We start from the raw sequence: 20,267 nt of genomic DNA on the forward strand, positions 1-20,267 counted from the left end.
GGACCTTGAAAGGTCATTGAGTCCAGCCCCCTGCCTTCACTAGCAGGACCAAGTACTGATTTTGCCCCAGATCCCCAAGTGGCCCCCTCAAGGACTGAACTCACAACCCTGGGTTTAGCAGGCCAATGCTCAAACCACTGAGCTATCCCTCCCCCCCACAGACACTTCCAAAGTACAAACCATCAACAGAGACTTCTAGAGAGGTTTAGAGGGACACAAGCCAGCATTCTTCACTGTAAGGGTAAAGTTTGTCACCTCCCTGACAGACTCAGCTTTATTAAGGAAACTTGGATACTTAATTTGTCAATCTACTTTTAACCTCAGCCTTCTGTTACTCCAGGTCGTTGAGTTAATCATTTAATTCTCATATAGTGTAAAAATTGCAAAGCTACCAGCAAGGCAGCAAAAAAAAAAGACAGAAATTAAATGAGGTCACTTCAGAAGGTGAATCGTATTTTTCTTAATATTGCACCCATTTGGCCGTCAATTCAGATGTATGCAGAGAATCTATTCCCAACCCCAACTCACTTCAGTTGGTACAAATGAACCTGATAAATAGGCTCTGTCCTGTATTGGGGGAACCTCCCCCGGCCTTTTTTTGCATAGTATTATAATTACACAATGAGGTGATAATTAGAATGATGACACAATTTTAAATGCATGTCTAACACAGCTTTAAAAAAAAAGAAAGAGGAATAATCCCGGTTGCTGAATTAACAGTATTAGAATTCTAAACCATTTCTCATTCAGAGCAGACATACATTTTACAGCTAGAGTGCTAGAGCATGGCAGCTCTTCAGATACTGGCATTATCTTCAGGAATGCAGTTGCAAAAGGGATTGAGCTCATTCAGTACCTTTGAAAAAGTAAGCATTGGAATTTCATGAGAGATTACTGTTTTTTTTCCTGGTTTATCTTGAATTTATATCATTTATGCAGTGAATGAGATGCTAAGCTATGAAGACTCAGCTCAGAGGAGTTGATAAAAGATACCTTGTAAGCATTCTTAGGGTGTACTACTAGAATGAAGTGGGATGGAGTAACAAACTGTAAATGCCTCACAGAGGAAGTATGCTGTCTGGTCCCCATGTTTGGTAGAGGTGGAAAATATTTCTCAAATGCTGATACAGATACAAAGAAAAATCTATTTTGTTATTTAACTCTCATGCTAGAGAAACTTCTCTCAATATCTTCTCTAAAAGTGGAACAAGTCTCTATACAGACAAGTGCCTACAATACACAAGATATGCAGTCTGCAAGGAATAGCAGATATACTCTGAAGTTGTTTTAACCAGTTCTTTTAATTTAAAATGATTAACAGTTTAAAAACATACATATTTCAATTTTTTCATGTTCAGGTGTTCAGGTTCAGGTTTTCTTTCCCATCTGTTAACTGGAGAAGTAGATTTCAGTTTTGAAAATGAAAGAGAATGGACCATTATATTCAATGGAGTGTTGCTGATTTACACCAGCTCATGATCTGGCCCAAAAGATTCTTAAACTTTGGTCAATGTTATGCCTGACCTTACCAGTGTCTGCAGCACAGTAGAGTGGGTGGTGGTTGCAAGGACTAACAGCAGTGCCAGATTTCCCAAAGTGGGCAGCTTGAGTGGGATGGGGCCACGCCCACCTTTTCCCCGCCTCACACCGGAAAGAAGAATTGTCCCTGAACAAAGGTGGACAGTAGGAACACATGCTGCGCCCTTTCAAAGGATTTCTCAGACTCCATTCTTCCTCTGCATTCTTGGATGCATTGATCCTGCCAGGCAGTGTCCTTCATGCCATACTATGGTGGGGGTTTTGTTTAAATCAAGACTGGATGTCTTTCTAAACAATACACTCTAGTGCAGCCAGAAGATAAGGCATTGATACAAGAGTTACTGGGTGAAATTCTATGGCATGTGTTAGGCAGAAGGTCCTTCCTGGCCTTAAAAATGTACTAATATTTAATATACTTCTTTTTCTATCTGACATTTTATGGGAGCTCTTCATCAGTAAGCGAAGATTAAACCTTTTTTGGTCTCACTACACTTACCTTTTTACTGGGGAAGGTGCAATAATTTTAGTGGTTCCTTCTTTTTCCCCATTTTCCATATTTGATGTAACCTGATTTATGCTTTTGGATCCTGGGGGAAAAAACAAAACCCCAAACCAATTTTTAGTGGCTCTCCTACATATTTTGGCTACTTTGCAGAACTTACACAATTCTATTGAATGTACTGCAGTATTGTGAAATACAAAAATATACAATTGCTATCTTATTGGTTCCCAGACTGTGGTCCATGAAGCATGTGCTAGCAGTCCCAGGGGAGAAACTGGTCAAAAGATACTAGCTCCTTTATCTTGTTTCCAGCTGCACTGCATTAAAAGAAGGCTAAAAATATATTAAATACTTTCTTAATATTACCTTTCCACATAAACAATTGCTGCAGTGCCCATAGGGATATTGTGCAGCTGCAAACAGGAGATGGTTTGCCCAACTATGAATAGGAAGGGAGGTGTCTGGGAGACCATATCTTTATTAAGATGTAGTCCATACTACAAAAGAAATGGTAATCCATGATGTAATAACTTTGAAAAAAAGCCACTGAAATAATAATACAGCACAATAGATGGATCTTTTTAAAGGAAAATCTCTCAAATTGATAACTTAACATTGTTTGATGCTTGGATAATTTACCTGTATAACATTCATTATTTCTATAGAACTTTGCTAATTTACACTTCTGACCGGAGAACAGCTATAAATTAATGAACTTGTGAATTGACAAGTAAATGGACAAACACAATAAACAATCAAAATAATGCTCATGAAACTTTGTCTTTTGTTCATTTATTTTGTCAGTTGTAGTTTAGTTTTAGTGGAGTGTGGATTAGCTAGATTTTTACCGTATTAGTTATTTATTGGTGCTGACAATGCACTCAACATGTAAACTGACACAATCCCCGCCCCCAGGAATTTAGGGCCCAATGTTGATCTGTGGGAGAGTAAGCCATTTAGGGGACTGGGCACTCTGAGTTGCACTCACAGAGTTTGTTTGCTATTTTTCTGTTTGAGGAAGCACAGGCTGTTGGTCCCAAACCCTCCCCCCACCCAATCCCCAATCATGCGGATCACAGGCAGGGGTAGCTCCAGGCACCAGCGCAGCAAGCACATGCCTGGGGCAGGAAGCCACGGGGGGTGGCCTGCTGGTTGCTGTGAGGGCGGCAGGCAGGCGGCTTTCGGCGGCATGCCTGCGGGAGGGCCGCTGGTCCCGCGGCTTCGGTGGCAATTCGGCAGTGGGGACGCTGATGGCGCGGTACCGGTGGAACTCCCGCAGGCATGCCGCCGAATCTGCATGACTGCCATGCTTGGGGTGGCAAAAAACATAGAGCTGCCCCGATCACAGAGACATGGGGATCAGCCAGAGACATGGGGCATATGTATAGAGGACACTTGGCAACAGTTTATTCCCAATAATCTGCCAGGTGCCCTCCCTATTTTGGTTTCATCCACCCCAAATCTGTAGGGTTGGAATCTTCTGTGGAATCTATGTAGAAGCTTCCACAGAATGGGAGGAAAATGCAGCACTCCCTCCTTCCATGCCCCCGCTTCCAGGATCCAAGGAAATAGGTTCATGCATTTATGCTTTGAGAAGCACAGAGACCTTAAACTCAGATTTATTCACACATAACACACTAGGCAAAGACAGTTAAGCTCAAAGTAGTATTAAAATGTTATACTGTATATAAATTTCCACATTTCAAAATCATTAAAGGAAAAACTATTTAACCTAGTACATCCTGCAGGTTTGTTAACACCATCAAGATTTGTTTGTTTTGGTCACACTGCCTTTTTGGCTTCCACATTGTACAATATATATTCACGGTTCTGATGTCTTGTTTCTTCTGTGGAACTACCAAGGAAAAAATTATTTTGAATATTGATTAAATATCTAACAGAGTGAAGTATACGGGTGCCAGTAAAATTATTCCAAGACTTTTTAAAAAATGGATAGCATTTAGATATTGTAATATTACAATGCAAGATATTTGCAACTAGTTAAGAAATTCCTGGACCTCTGGTACACCCTGTAAGATTCATCTTTTTTACCTGAGCCATGGTATTAGCATTGTACTAAAAATAATCTGGGTGAGACTTCTGTCTCTGTCCTCTGTACACAGGCTTTATAAAATAACATTCCCTTCAACTCACACTCTCTCTTTCCATCTCAATGACAGTTTTAGTCACCTCCTACAAAGCTTATCTTCAAAACTGTTCTCAACTTCTGAGATAGAGTATCCAAACCACTTTGTAAATCAGTTCCGGGTAGGGCTCTTGTATTGTACATCGAAGATAATGCAAGATTTCAATTTAAAATTCTTCACACTGCTATAGATTGATTGACATCTATAAAACTACTCATAAGGAAACACTAGGTTTTGTGTTTGGAAGGAACAGCTTTTATAATGTCATGGTATGAAATAATAGCTTTTTTCGGGGTTATAATAACTAGAAGTAATGTTTAAAATTTAGTGAGGGCTCATTTGTGCCTTTTAAGCACACCCCACATTAAGGGTCAATGCAGAGAAAAGCCACCACAGAGGTAGCAGTGAAAGGAATTCTGCCTCCCAGAGCTCCTGGATGTGGAAAGGCTAAGCATCCAACCCTTTCTGGACTGCAGTTTACTATTTTCCATGTGACTTTGCTGCCTGGTGAATACGGGAGATGGAGCCAAGGCCGTTTCTCCTCCCCCGGTCCTCTGTCTCCCCCAGGGAAGTAAGGAGAGAGCAGTCCTTGCATTTCTCTGAGGGCAAAGACTGTGATTATGCCTGCCCTTTACTCTGGTCACACAAGCATAAGGATTAGGCAGACTCATGCCTAAATAGTGAAATACGGAACAGGTACAATTTACATTTGAAGCCATTTGTAAATACAAAATTTAAGACAGTATTTAGGGATTTTAAGTATGCTCCATTTTATAATCAATTAAAGAGAGAACCAAAACTATAATCTACCTGAAGCAGTGCACATTCATCCATACAGCTAAGTTTCTATTTTCTAGTACAGGTTAATAGCTATGATGCTACAACACCACTTGGATTGTGAAAGAATGGGGGAAGAGAATGGGAGAATAAAGGAGTTAGAAAAACAGAAGACTCTTCCTGATTGAGTCTGAATACGAAAACCACAGAAAAAAACCAAACCCAACCTTATTAAAAGAATAAAGAATACTGCAAACATTCCCTCTTTGGAAGGTGCAGCAAGAGATCAAAATGTTTAAGGTCAAAATAAAAAAGGTGACACATAATAAGAATGATGAAAGGCAATTTCCCCTCTTTTTGTCAGCATATGAGGAGGGAGCAAGTTGGGGCAGTAAGTTATAGGGAGTTAGTGGTGTTTGGCTTGATTAGTTTTGTGGGTAGATGTTATTAGCCTGCCCATGCCACTAGAAGTATGTGAGATAAAAAGGTCACCATTCAAAGCTAGCACACTGTAGTTAATGCTTTTTCTGAGTCCAGGGAAATAACTGCAGTAGCTCAGATACTACTGTGTGGTAAATAGAGATATTTACCTGTAACTGGAAGTTCTTCAAGATGTGTGGTCCCTATCAATATTCCATGTGTGGGCATGCATGTGTACCACGCACCTGAGACCGGAAAATCTTGCAAGTAGTGTCTGTGTTAGTCTAGGCCTCCACCCTGGATCTCCTTGTGCTTAGCACCTAGGGTGAAGGGGGAGTGAGGACCGACTACCTCTCCAATTCTTTTTCTACCATTAATCAGTCATGACTTGAAACAGAGGGGAAGGAGGAAGGGTAGTGGAAAACAGATAGAGACCACACATCTTAAAGAATTTCCAGTTAAAGGAAAGTAACCTCCATTTCTTCTTTGAGTGCTGGTCCCTATGTGTATTTCACACCTGAGTGTCTGGCAAGCAGTACTCATATAGGAGGGGGGTGTGAGGATGCAGGTTGTATAGATGTCTGTAAAACTGCAATTCCAAAGGCTGCATCAGCAGAAGGGGCTTGGACCAAAGCATAATGCATCTTAAAAGCGTGCATGGAACTCCAGGTTGCCCCCTTACATATGTCCAACGTAGGCATGTCTCGAAGAAATGCTACTCAGGTTGCCTGTGCTCTAGTGAAATGGGCCCTCGTCCTGTCCAGGGGAGTGAAATGCGTCAACTGATAGTAAAGGAGGCTACAGCCAGAAATCCACTTATAGAGTCTCTGAGCAGATATTGTTGGTCTCTGTGCTCACTCCACTATAGCAACAAATAGTCTAGATGATTTTGTAAATGGTTTCGTTCTTTGCAGGTAGATTGCCAATGCTCGTCTGACATTGGGAGAGTGAAGTCTCCTCTTCTTCCTGGAGGTATGAGGTTTTGGGAAGAACACCATTAAGTGGATCAATTGGTTTATGTGGGAATTTGCAAATTACCTTTGGGATGAATTTCAGGTGGAGACAAAGGATACGTTCTCTTTATGAAATGTAGCCTATAGAGTTTAGCCATGACGGCCTCCAGCTCACCCACTCTCCTGACCGACCTAATGTCAACTAGGAAGGTGGCCTTCATAGACAGGTGGGACATAAAGCACACGGCCAATGGTTCAAAAGGTGGCCCAGTAAGTGTTGAAAGTAGGAGATTGAGGTCCCACTGTGGTGCTGGCTTCACTACTTCCTAGTCAGACCCTTCAGAATCTAGTTGTTACTGAGTGAGTAAAAATAAAATAGTCACCTACTGGAGGATGGAATGGACTGATTGCGCTAGATGAACCCGCAATAAGCTAATAGACAGACCCAATGTCTTGAGAGTGAGGAGATAGTCTAAAACAGCAGGAATACCTGCAACCCCTGATGATAACTGCTCCTGGTGCACCCAAGTAGAGAAATGGCTCCACCTGGCTAGATAACATTTTCTGGTAGAATCTTTCCTGCTGTAATTAAAAATAGATCGAACAGCCTCCAAACAGGAATGCTCTAGGTCTGATGCCCATCTAAATACCAAGCCATGAGGTGAAGAGATTCTGGGCTGGGATGTCTAATCCTGCCATTCTCCTGAGTTAGCAGGTCCAGGAAGGACTGAATGCTGATGGGTTGACAGATTGACATTTGTAGGAGGACTGCAAATTTGAACTGTCTGGGCCAAAAGAGTGAGATGAGAATGATTTGTGCTTTGTTGTGACAAATCTTCCATAGATCCTGGGGTATTAGTGGGATGGGAAGGCATACCTAAAGTGGCCTGTCCAGGACAGTGGGAGGGCATTGCCCCTTGAGTCCTGACCTTGTGCTTCTCTGGAACAATATGTTGAACTTCTTGTTCATAGAATCATAGAAAGGTACGGCCGGATAGGACCCCTTGAGATCAGCTAATCCAGCCCCCTGCACTGAGGCAGGACCAAGTACACCTGAGAACTGATTGTCTAACCAGTTCTTAAAAACCTCCAATGATGAGAATTCCACACTCTCCCTTGGTAACCGATTCCAGTGCTACTAAACTATCCTTATACTTAGAAAGTTTTTCCTAATATCTAACCTAAATCTCCCTTGCTGCACATTAAGCCCAGTACTACTTGTCCTACCTTCAGTGGACGTGGAGAACAATTGATCACCATCCTCTTTGCGACAGACCTTAACATATTTGAAGACTATTATCAGGTAGCCCCCAGTCTTCTTTTCTCAAGACTAAACACGCTCAGATTTTTTTAACGTTTCCTCATAGGTCAGGTTTTCTAGACCTTTTATCATTTTTGTTGCTCTCTTGTGGACTCTCTCCAGTGTATTCACATCTGTGAGTGAGCCAGACTTGTTGAATATGGAGATACAGCCTGGTGAACAACATTGTCGGGGCCAGGCCTTGGACAGCCTGTGTGCATCAGTCAGTTACCAAGTTATGGTCAGGAGACGAATAGTTGGGTCAGGGTCAGGCACCAAGTTGCAGGTGGGAGGCAAGTCGCAGAGTTGGGGTTGAGCTGGGAATTCAGGGTCAGGAACCAGGGGACTGACTGCAGGAAAGTAACAGAGTTGGGAATGAACCAGGGCCAGAAGCTGGAGTCAAGGATTCACAGTGAGGCAAGTTCAGGAACAGAAGCAAGTAGTAGGTCTGCATCATTGTTGAGACAGCTCCCCATGATGTCTTCCTGGTAGCTATACCAACTTGAGGCAATCAGTGGGCTACAGGGGACTGCCACTCAGGCCCCAGTGGGCGGTACTTCCTGAAGTGTCTAGCTTCACAGGGTCCTCCAGCAGAAACATAGGCTGAGCTTCCAATCACAATGTGGAAGTGTTCATGGCCCAGAACCCCCATGGTCCCAGATTCTAGTCCTGCAGGTTCTTACAGGCATTACCTAAATACAGGAGGCCATGTGGCCTAGCAAAGAAAGACAGACACAGACTGTCATTCAGGGTTTGAGAGTGACTCGGTTTATCAGACTGCTCCTGGTATGGAATTTGTCTACAGGGAGGTAGGCCCTTGCTGAGATCAAGTCCAGGTTTGCCCTATAAAGTCTATGAGATGCATGGGAGTCAGAGTAGACTTTTCCATGTTTATGCAGATTCCCAAGCATGCCATAAAGGACAAGGTTGCTGATTGAACTTCCAGATAGGATCTGCCTGTTAGAAGCCAGGTGTTTACATACGGGAAGATGGTGTAGCTGTTTCATCTCATCTAATCTGTGTTGCCACCACTGAGAAGGCCTTGGCGAAGATCCTTGATACTGTTGCCAGACCGAACAGGAGCACCCTGAACTAGTAGTGTTCCTGTCCTATCAGAAACCTTCTGTGGGATGGGTGAAAGTCCACATGAAAATAAGCATCTTTCATGACAAGAGCTACAAACCATGTGTCTTTTTCCAAGGAGAGAATTACTGATGCCAATGTAACTATGCAAAATTTTAATTTGTGAATGAAATATTCAGCTGAGATAGGTCAAGAATGGGCCTCCATCCACCCTTTTTCTTAGGTACTATCAACAGCTGGAGTAGAACCTGTTTCCTTGATGCGGAGGTGGCAGTTGTTCTATAGCGCCTCGCTCGAGGAGTGTCCAGCTCCTATTGGAGAAGCTCCTCATGAGTGTGGTGCTAAAGAGGGGCCAGGAAGGAGGTTTTGGAAGAGGTGGAGAAAAAATCTTGATGGTGTAACCAAAACGGATGATACCCATTTGTCTGTTGTTATAGCCCTCCAGTTACAGGCAAAGTATGCTAGGCACCACCTAGAAATGGGTGGGGATGGTATTATTGTTACGTCACAACCTTTGAGTGTCCTGTCAAAAGTAACCATTGACTGGTGGATGAAGTCGGGTGGCTGCTGTTGAGGTGGATGGGGCTGCATACTTTGCCCTTTGCACCCTTTGATGCTTCTGTGACAGTTCATATGATCACTGGTGGTAGAAATTATGATGTGGTTCTGGATACAGAATGGACTCTTGACAAATTGTTCTAACACTAATCCTACTGATATGATTTATCTGCCATTATTGGTGCTTAGATACTAAGGTAACAGGTATCTTGGAAACACCTTAAAGATATAGAATCCTTTCATATCTGAATAGCTGCAGTTTTTCCTCACCTTTTGACCAGTAAAATCTGAACTTTTTTTTTGCATTATCTTTCTGACAGGGTAGGTGTACGTGGTTTGATTTGCTTTTACAATAATTCTTATTATGTCAACTTCTGCTATGGAATATAAATAGATTATTCAGTTTTAAGAACCCTAAATTTAAATAACGAGGAGGCTTGCAGAATTGTTAACTCATGTCTGTTTTTTTTTAATTAAACTCAGTCCCTTGACATTATCCGAATATGGTGTTTGTATTTAAACCCACTAATGAGGAGAGAGCATAGTGATACCAAAAGGAAAAAAACACTTTCTTGGAAGTTCATGCACTGTGCTGTATGTTATTAACCAGAAATATTGAAACTTGATGGATTTTTATATGTGTATGTTTTAGAAATACCCAAGGTAATTAGAACATAGTCTAGACAACTGGTTGACAAGTTTAATTTTTAAATTGGAACTATCTGTTAAATAAAAACATTAAATATTGTCCTAAACCAATAGTCTCCTGAGTTTACTTTTTCTCTCAACCACATATATATATATAATATAATGTAAAAATAGCCAAATCAACATTTTATCAAAATTTGTAATAAAACAAAAAAGCGAAGTTAGGAAAGAATTTCATATCTTTTTGAATGTCATTTTACAAAAGGTAAAAATGTTACAGTTTATAGAAGTGTCAATTATAAAATGACCACATTTTCAAAATCAAGAACTAGGACCTTTCTGTGGCAACATTTTTTAGGTTTACAAACTAATCATACAAAACACTTTTTAATGACTTCTGGTACTGCTACTTACTCAACAATAGGATATTCCAATAGCTAACTTTTCTAAATACAATGCTGAGTAAATTTTGTTAACATTCACTTTGAGCAAAAGAACAGCTTTAATAGTTTTCATCCTCATTAAACTTTTCTCTTTACTCCAACGTTGTTCATCACACTGAACACTCAGTCTTGAACAAACATTTTGTAGTTATTAAAAAAACATTTTGACTGATTAAATGAAAAAAAACACTTCAGTCATCACAAAAGAAGTTCCCAGGAAACTGGGACATCATATCAAAAAGAGGACTGTCCCAATTTTACCAGGACTGCAACTATAATCAGAGAATTTCCATGGCACAAAATAAGAGTCTGGTAAAACTAGTTCTGCCATTGTAAGATGGAGATATTCTGAATGATTCTGAGTCCCATATCGGTATTACACCAGCATAACTCCACTGGAGTTTCTCTTCATTTTCACAGGGGTAGGTGAAAAGATAATGAGGCCTTTTCTGCTAAGTACTTATCTGAATTGGGGAAGTGTCTGAAATATGGATCTGGATACAGTGACTACTCAGAGATCATGATGAAAATGTGATTTCCTAAATCACCTATCATCTCAGAATCTCACTCTACATACTACTGAGTACATCCTATGGTAAGAGAACTCAAGTGAAACAAAGTGGCTCCGTCATCTATACCCACTGTTGTCAAATCTCATGATTTCATCATGAGTGTCATGTTATTTGGTATTTTTCTTAAACCCACTTCTGGAGACATGTTCTTCCATGAGAATCTCAGTATTCCTTTAAAAAAATAGTTCTCCCCATATCTGCAGAGAAAAGCTTGAAAATCTGACCTGAGTGTATCCTACAGGCTCAAAAATCAGAAGGCTAATATAAAAAACTCAACACCTATTATATATGTAAAAATTCCTTATTTTTAAGACAATGTCATGATTTGTTGGAGCCTGACTAATGATTTTGAATGTTTGGGGTTGACAATACTGCATACAAGAAATGAGATGTGCCCTGCAGTATCCCATGATAATATATAGTCCTCTCAGGTGAGGGACTTTGCCTGCATAGGTGTTTGCACAGCGCCCTGATCCTGACAAGACAAGGTATGGTACAGCAACATAAATATTAATGGCCTGATCTTCCAGACCGCACCTAACCTAGGCTGCTCCTAAATCAGAATGGTAGCATTTTACACCCACTACTTTGCACAAGTGTAAACATCTGTGCAAGGCACTAGTGAATCAGGTCCTAAAGAAATAATAATAATAATTTACTGGAAACTATGCATTTTCATTATTGAGTAAACCAGAATCTTTGGGTAGCAGTAGATGGGGTCATATAAATATTGTCCCAGGAAGAATACTCCTAAGGAACTCTTATAATTGAACACTTAACAAAAAGGATAAATAACCTTTTCATCAGACAAATGCATCTAGTCTCCAGCATTTTGAACGCTGCACAAAATGCTATTCTGATCACAATAGAATGCTACAGAACAATGAGGGATCCTGAACACTGCTCCACTGGTGGCGTTTATGATTTATAACCAGAGCAAATTTTAACTGTAACCCTTTCCCAACTAAATTAAACCAGAAAGTGAATAAGAGCACAGCACAGTCAGCTATTCATACCGCAGACTTTAGCCTATGAAAGAAACTCTCCAAACCTAACACCAAATTAGAAAATTAACCTTGCCTGTTTGGTGCTAGCAGCCTGGAGTGCCAATTAAGTTTGTATGCGTGTTTAGCGAGGAGAAAACCAGATTTGCAGATTCTAAGGATAAAGAAAAAAAAATGTGTTTTTTCTCTCTTTTTTAAATTGAAGTACAGTGATTAATGTTTATATTACACTCTTTGGAATTTTACTAAAGTGTTATGGCTCCAAATTCCAAAGTAGAAAAAAATCTAATAGACAATCTATGTAGTAAATGAACAAACACTGGTTAGTGGTAAACATTAACTACTGTGGTCAAACATGGGCCATTAATTTCTCTAAAAATCTATGACTTAAAGTTTTATAGAAAAAAATATTATATAGAAAATCAACACAAGGCCTTGATTCTGCACTCATTTATACTGGTGAAAATCACAGTAACTCCAGTGGAGACAATGAAGATACATTGGTTTCATCTCAGTGTAATGGGAGATCTAAATAAGGTTTTATCCTTAGCTCATACATCATAGATTACAAGTATCTAGCATATGTTTAGAGCACCCAAATCTCCTAATGTGTCTTGGCTACTAGCTTTTTATGTGTTGCAGTAAACCAGATAATGAAAAAGCCTCCTGTTATTCACTTTAATGGAACAGATACACATCAAATACATAGAGATTAAAGCTTCCTTGTCTGATTTTTCTCTAATACCTGAATGGCTGACATATGTAACATTTTAAGTAAGGGATAATAAGAGGGATGCTTTTGTACAACTTTAATCTTGTTCCTGGGAAGATAATCTGCCAGGCCAAAATCAAACTGTCTATCCCATCAAGAGAACCAGATCATTTCTAATGAATATTTTTAGAAATAAATCTAAAGTTCCCCTCTCTTCACTATGTACACCCCCTCCCCCAGATTTCCATTTTAAGCCCCAAATATATTTAACAAGCACACACAAAAATTAAATGTTTCCATCATTATCCTCTCAGCATCTGCTCCCACTCTTAATACGGGGTTCAGTCACTGGCTGCCATGCTAATGAGTTTAGGCCCATGTGATAATGGCCCAATGTAACAAGGAAGTACTATGAGCTTCTCAGTGTTACATGGGATAGCTAACCCTATCATTACAGTGGTGAGAACAACGGGAGATGGACAATATGTGATAAATTCAATGTTTTTATATAATCAGCCATGACAATCAGCACGGGGCCACTAAAGGAACTGGGGGTTGCTGGTGGCAGAAAACATTATTTTTATGAGCTAAGGGAGGGAGTAGGGATTTTAAGGGCTACAGTGTGTGATTTACACACAGTCCCAATTTGGAAGGAATGTGGAGCAGACCCCTCCCAAGGGGAACTCCAGAATAGATTGTGGCTCAGGAAACACAGTCCCATCCAGAACTCCCAGGTGTATGGGGGAGTATGCATAGTGCACCATCCCTAGGCCTGGCTCTCCATCCTCACTCCCCTTAATACTCCCCCAGCACAGGAGCTCTGACTGTGCCTATCCCTTGTACAGGGGGACACAAGCACCAGGCAAAAATCTAGCCCGAAATTCAGCTAATTGAGCTGGCTGCAGAAAGGAAAGAGTTTGGGTTTTTTAAATTAATTTAAATAGATTTTTGTAGTGTTAAAAAGCAGGTGAACTATTGAGCCAGGAGGGAGAAAGAGGGAAATTACAGGAGGTATCTTCTTGTACTGAGTAAGAACTATGTGCAAGAAATGACTTGGAGATCTTTTTGGGAAATATCATTCTGTTTTCTTTGATTTAAAAAAATAAAGCAAAAGTTAAACCATCCCCAGCAGGCTGCTAACATAAATGGTGCTTGGCACAAAACGCTTTAAGGAATGTATAATTCATATGAGGAGACAGGCAAAATCAAGTCAAATAAATCAGTGTAAAATGCTGAGCAATGCATGTTTAATTCTATTACGCCACACCAGAAAATATAATACTATGAATGGTTAGTTATCATGACAACAACTGGTACAATTCTAACTATCCTAAAAAATTGTATTTATTTTAATAAGCTATGTCATATTACTCTCCCAGATACTTTAAGCATGGGAAGCTTTAAATAACTCATAACACTACTTCATCCTACGAAGCTCATCTCCTAAATCAGAATTATTCTGTAGGATTTAAAGTCTGCTATGAGCTCATATTTTTATCAAATGATGCATAATATGAATCAAGTGAGGCAGAATTGATTTACTGGGTTAACTGGACTCAACATGATTACATTCAAGAAAGAGTCTATGTGAAAAGTGTAGGTTTTATACCAATGAGATGTAGTAGAGCCTGTCATACTCCAGCATGAAGAGAGAAACATTAACCAGCCCTCAACCTCTGAAAACCTTTTTAAACATAGAAAGCAGGCTAACCTTGTTTATCAATGTATATGCCCATATGCAAAATGAAAAATGAGGTTTCAAACAGATGCTCATTTATATGCAAGGATGTTACAAGTGTCAGGACAGCCTGTCAGAGGAACATGCATGTCTTTCTTTTGTAATGTTTCTTGCTCTCCATGGAGAACATTCTGGCTCTCTCCCCTTTCCCAAGAGGTTAAGTGACATATGCAACACTTATTCGTTTTTGTGGATAGTCATTTAGAAGTAAGGCATACCCATCAACAGAAAGTAGCTGCACTTCTGGGACTTATTTGGTGATAAATGGCTTACTTAGGGTTACCATATTTTAAGTGTCCAAAAAGAGGACACTCCATGGGCCCCGCCCCAGCCCCAACTCCGCCCCTTCCTGGCCCCGCCCCAACTCCGCCCCCTCCCCTGGACGCTTTGCCCCCCCCTCCTCTCCCCCTCCCCTGCTTCCCGCGAACATTTGATTCGCGGGACACCTGAAGCAGCAGGCAAGCTGGGGTGGGGGGGCGCGGCCCAGTTTGGCCCCCCGGCCAAGCGGCTCCCTTTGGCGGCTGGCCAGCTGGCCGGCCAGCCCAGGCCAAGAGGCTCTGGCCCCGGTGTCTCCCGCCCGGCTTGGCTCGGGCCCTGGGGCGCCGGCCCCCGGCCCCGGGCCGAGCACCGCCGCCTCCGGGCCGAGCACCGCCGGCCCCTGGCTCCGCACCGCTGGCCCTGGCCCCCGGCTCCGCACCGCCGGCCGAGCACCGCCGGCCCCCGGCCGAGCACCGCTGGCCCCCGGCCCCGGCCCGGCCCCCGGCCGAGCACCGCCGATCCCTCCTTCCCTATTTTCCCGGACATGTCTGGCTTTTTGGGGGATTTCCCTCCGGACGGGGATTTGAGGCCCAAAAAGCCGGACAGGTCCGGGAAAATCCGGACGTATGGTAACCCTAGACCGTTTACTGAGTACACAAGTTAAATTAAAAATAAAATAATCTACACTTCGGTGCATGGGAAAGAGGCTATAGACATATGCATGTATAAGTGGACATGGGGAAAAAGCTTTTTTTATTTAAATTTGTGAGCTACAAAATTTTGTAAGTCAGCAAAAGAACACATATGCGCTGCTTGTGGAATTTTGCACATCACTACAGGCAAACAAAAACATAGAATAGGTTTCAGTTTCCTCACAACCATAGAAAAATGACAGCAACTATCAATGAGCACCTAAATCTGCCGTTGAAACAATAAAGAGTAGTAAAGAATACAAGACACTCAAGTGCTCATACTAAACAGATACTAGAGATTTATGTTACAGCTGACAGGATCACTCACTGAGTAGCCATGCACTTTTCTGCAAAATGAGAGGAGAGAGATAAGGCAGGAAATGAAATCCATTTCAGACTATCAACAGAAATACTGAATAGTGCAACTGAATGGATGTCTATGCCAAATGTTGTATGCAGTGTTATGTAGCCATGTTGGTCCCAGAATATGAGAGAGACAAGATGGGTGAGGTAATATATTTTATTGGACAAGGTGGGTGAGGTAATATTTTTATTGGTCCACCTTGTCTTTCAAAGTTCATCAGAGTCCTAATGCCATTTTCAAAAAGCAAAAATCTGGCTATGTCTATACCATGAGCTAGAGATGCGATTGTCCTGGTCATGTACACATACTCATGCTAGCTCTCATCAAGCTAGCATGAGTATAAATAGCCATGTACCCACGGTAGCACTCAGAACGGTAAAGTAGTTCCATCCCTTCCTGAGGGCTGCAACTAACAGGCACAGAGGGGGAAGTACTAACTTTTGCTTAAACATCAAACAGGTGAGACCTGTAACCAGCACAGAACATTCCTGGATCCAGGTAACTGCCTTTTGCATTCCATTCCAGGAGGCCATAAGCTCCTTCATTAGAAGGAAATGATATTGAGAAAAGCCTATGAAGAAAATCTTTCAGGGTTTCCAGTGCAGTTTTCCCCTCTAACTCTTGTTTAATACAGGAGGGGAACATCTGTCCCATGATATGAATAGCTATATAAACAGATTAGGAAATAAATACATAACAATAATGATTATCATTTATATGGCACTACATTGGTAGGATTTTCAAAAGCTCTCCATGTTGGCCTGATTCTGTTCCCAAATCTACCACAGACTTCAATGTGAGCAAGGTAAAACCTATGCTGAGTGCTTTTAAAAATCCCACTCTATATATTTTAAGCATTTAGACATTAACTAATTAATACTCACAACCCCCTCATGCGAGGCAGGTACAGTAGTAACCATTATTATCTCAATTCTGACAGTTGGGGCACTTGAGGCAGAGAGATTGATTGATTGATTTGCCCAAGACCACAGAGCCTGGTGGCAGAGCTAGGACTTGACCCCAGTTTCCTAGCTCCCAATCCATGCTCTAACCACTAGATAACTATTTAGGTAGTTAGTAAGATGTAAAAAGTATTCTCATAAAACATTATCATTCTATAAATGCAAACGATACAGGAATAAATTAAGATAATGACTCACTGGCATTTATTCCATGATCAAACTGTTAGATTTCAGAGTTGTTGGGATTCTGGATTTTTGTTTGTTTTGGGGTTTGAGTTTTTTGTTTTGTTTTTTGTTCTCTTCAATATTTTTTTCTTATTTTAGTGTTTCCTATTTTTTTCTATAAAAATCTTGTCAAATGTGAATGTACAAATATCAGAAAATGTAATGGAGAAAAGATGAAAATATTAAAGACAACATTAAGATTAAAAAGTAAAAAAATCTAAAATTTTACAACATTAGTATCAGTATAAGCTAGGTTTAAAAAACTGCGGCTCTTGAATGCCTCTAATATTTCAATTACCTTGTGATGAGAGGAAAACTTGGCTAAATTTTCAAGTATTATGGACTAAATCCTCAATCCTGCAAACACTTGTGCACATGTTTAATTTTATGCACATGGGTAAGCCTATTTAAATCAATGGAACTACTCATGCATGGAAAGTTAAGTACATGCATAAGTACTCGTATGGATTGAGGCTTAAAATCTTAAAACCTATTGTTTCTATTACTAACATTCAGGAACTATTTTTTATGTTGGGGCCCATTCCTGTAGTCACCGCTTAGTCCTAAATGTCCCCACCTAGCTGCCAGATCTTCTAGCACCCCCCTGACATTTTGATAATGTAGTTATGAGTTTTCAACACACATAGCTAAAGCACACTGAAAATCCAAAGGAGGGTGGAAACTTAAATTCAATCTAACATCAAAATAAACACCACAAGTTATGTTGGACTGGTTGGACTGTACTGGAGAGAAACAGTGAAGGGAAGAATCCTTGGGTGAAGCAGTGATGCATAATTCTGGGATCCCAGAGGCATTATGTAGGTCTAATGTTCTGCTTAGGACACAAGACCTTGTTCACGAAGTCTTTGGGCTGTTCTACTTGGCCCCACATTTCAGACTACGGGGATATGAACTGCAGCGTACACGAGCATGCTGCACTGTAACTCCCCCATGTGGACACTACAAGCACGAACTAAAAGTTTGGGCTAATAAAGTCCTCTTTAAACAGGACTTAAGTTAATGAGAACTAGCTACCTTTTCGTTTGCACCTGCAGCATCCACACAGGGGAGTTACAGGACAGCATACTAGGGTGAGCTGCAATTCATGCCCACATAGTCCGAACTGCAGAGTGCTATAAACATCGCAAAGAAAAGAAATTCTTTTTGATTACATGTTTTCAGGCTACTCTACTATACTGGTTATTTGAGTCTACAAAAACATACTTCTATCACTAATCCACACTCCTTTATCACTTTTATTCATAAAGTTGGAATTCTTAGCTCCAGTTAACGTGAGTATGTTTATGTCAGTCTAAAACAAAAATAGAAAACACATTTTAAAGAGAAACTTCAGGATACTGCAGTAATTTCAGCTTGATTTCCTGAAAACAGAGTGACTCATCTTTGGCCAAAGAAAAGGCTTGTCCTTAGACAAAATAAACAGAAGTGTTCAAATGGGGCTTACCAGTCTGTTGCATTTGTGCCATTCTTTTTGGATAAGTCTTACTACGACTTCTTTCAACATTTTGGTCAGGCCGAGGAAGCTGGACAGAAGGTTCTCTGCTCATCTGCAAAGCTGTCCTGCCACTTGAAAATGCAACAAAATCAATATGATGGATAAATGGAAAATTGAGAAGTGAACCTTAAAGCAATTTAACATTTTTATTTAGAGAAATTATGCTGGGTTGGGACAGCACAGTGAATTAGTTATCAACCTGTTACCCATGGAACCTTGATTCAAGTTCTAATATTCCTGCTCACACAGCAGGTTGTGAAGTATTAACTACAATGCTATTCATTGTGATTTTGTTTCAAATCAAATCTTGGCACAACTGCCAACAGATCATGCCAATCTCTTCTGCTTTTGGTATTTTTCCAACTGAGTGTAAGGAAACAGTTCCAGAATCCACACAAAATGCTACTTTATTGAAAATTAAGACAGTAGCCAACACAGCTTGGCCTTTTTTGTGGCCTCACGATAACCTTTGAGCATGCAATTTTCTTAAGTAATTTGATTGCTGTAATTTTATTTCCTGAATTAATTTTTACAGTCATTTGTCTTACTAAAATATACCTTTAGCATTGCTCTGTTTGAGGCAACAAATGGCTGCCCTAATATTTCACATAATCAGAATGGGAAGGATAAAGTGACACCAAACTTGGTGCAGTGCCAGCCTGCAACAAGCCATTAACACACAAAAAATGATAGGACCTGATTTTCATTTATGCTAAGGCCCCTTTTCATTGCAAAAGGGACCTAACGGTGTGAGAAATTATATTTACACCCATTTTAAAGCTCTGTCACCCATGACTACACCGTGTAAAGCTGCCTTAGCGTAAATGTGAATTAGGCCATAGGTTGTAAATATATGCACTTGTTCCTGAAAAGCATATTGTGTTGCATACCCAGTGCAGCTCTCAATTTTTCTTTTAGATATTAGGAAAAAAACAAAAATAATTAATTACAACCTAAGCATTCCTGTGTTTACAATAATTGAGAAAGATATTAAACATTTTCAGATTTAAACTGACAAAAAAATTAAAATCTATAGTAGACACAAGAATCATAACACACAATGAACAAATAAGGTAAATCTCCGTATCACAAAAAACTGTGGCTCCAATGTGGACCTATGTTACTGAACTGTTTTCAATAAAATTAAGTTACGCTTCCCCTTTTCCTGTAAAAAAACAAAACAAAACAAAAGCAGACGATAAGACTAAAAATTTATTCTATAATTTCTGGATTTAACCTTAAAGTGATATTAACCATAAATGACTAATGCAGGTTTAAACAAAACATCTGTGAATCAACAAATAAGATATATTAATCGGATAGCACTACGAATTTTATTTGTTTTCTGCTGTCATACAATAAGATCAATTAAATACTAACATTATTTTACTAATAACACTAATACTATCTAACGGTATTTCAGTTTCAACAAAAATAAAATGCAGAGACTTTTAATTTTTTTTTATAGATCTCTCTTACATTTATTTTAAATTAAGGTTTTTGGAAAGATCATTTCTAGCAATAATTCCCAGTTGCCACATCTGCAGTGCAATGATTTAAAAACACTCAGGCGCATTTCTAATGAGTGAAGAGCAATTATACTGTGTGTTAAACATTGTAATTAGTATTTGAGTTATGTGAACATCCATTTGGATGAACAGGTTTTTTTTTTATTTCTTTAAACATCAGAAAATATATTTAAGGGGAAAAAACCATCAGAGTGGATCAAAGTATTACTGGTTTTAAGTTTCAAATTATTTTATTCTGCAGGCTAGCCAGAAAGCATTAACAAATGTTATAGCTCTGCAACCATGTTAACCTTTGTAACCCTCCAACAGGAGCCTTCATTAATCC

The 20,267-nt window shown here is 40.1% G+C and overlaps 1 protein-coding gene across 5 annotated transcripts in view; it reads right to left on the minus strand.

The window, feature by feature from the left end:
• EPB41L4A (erythrocyte membrane protein band 4.1 like 4A) overlaps positions 1–20,267 on the minus strand; it is a 206,889-nt gene that overhangs the window by 49,714 nt on the left and 136,908 nt on the right. For all 5 annotated transcript variants that reach the window (XM_042840451.2, XM_065599250.1, XM_005281621.4 and 2 more), the window contains 2 exons: positions 18,363–18,484; positions 2,036–2,126 (listed from right to left, as the gene is read on the minus strand). In XM_042840451.2, coding sequence (XP_042696385.2) covers positions 2,036–2,126; positions 18,363–18,484 — 213 coding nt within the window. The remainder of the gene's footprint in view (positions 1–2,035; positions 2,127–18,362; positions 18,485–20,267) is intronic.

This window comes from Chrysemys picta, chromosome 6 (genome assembly GCF_011386835.1).
Source record: "Chrysemys picta bellii isolate R12L10 chromosome 6, ASM1138683v2, whole genome shotgun sequence".
NCBI classification, from domain to species: Eukaryota; Metazoa; Chordata; order Testudines; family Emydidae; genus Chrysemys; species Chrysemys picta.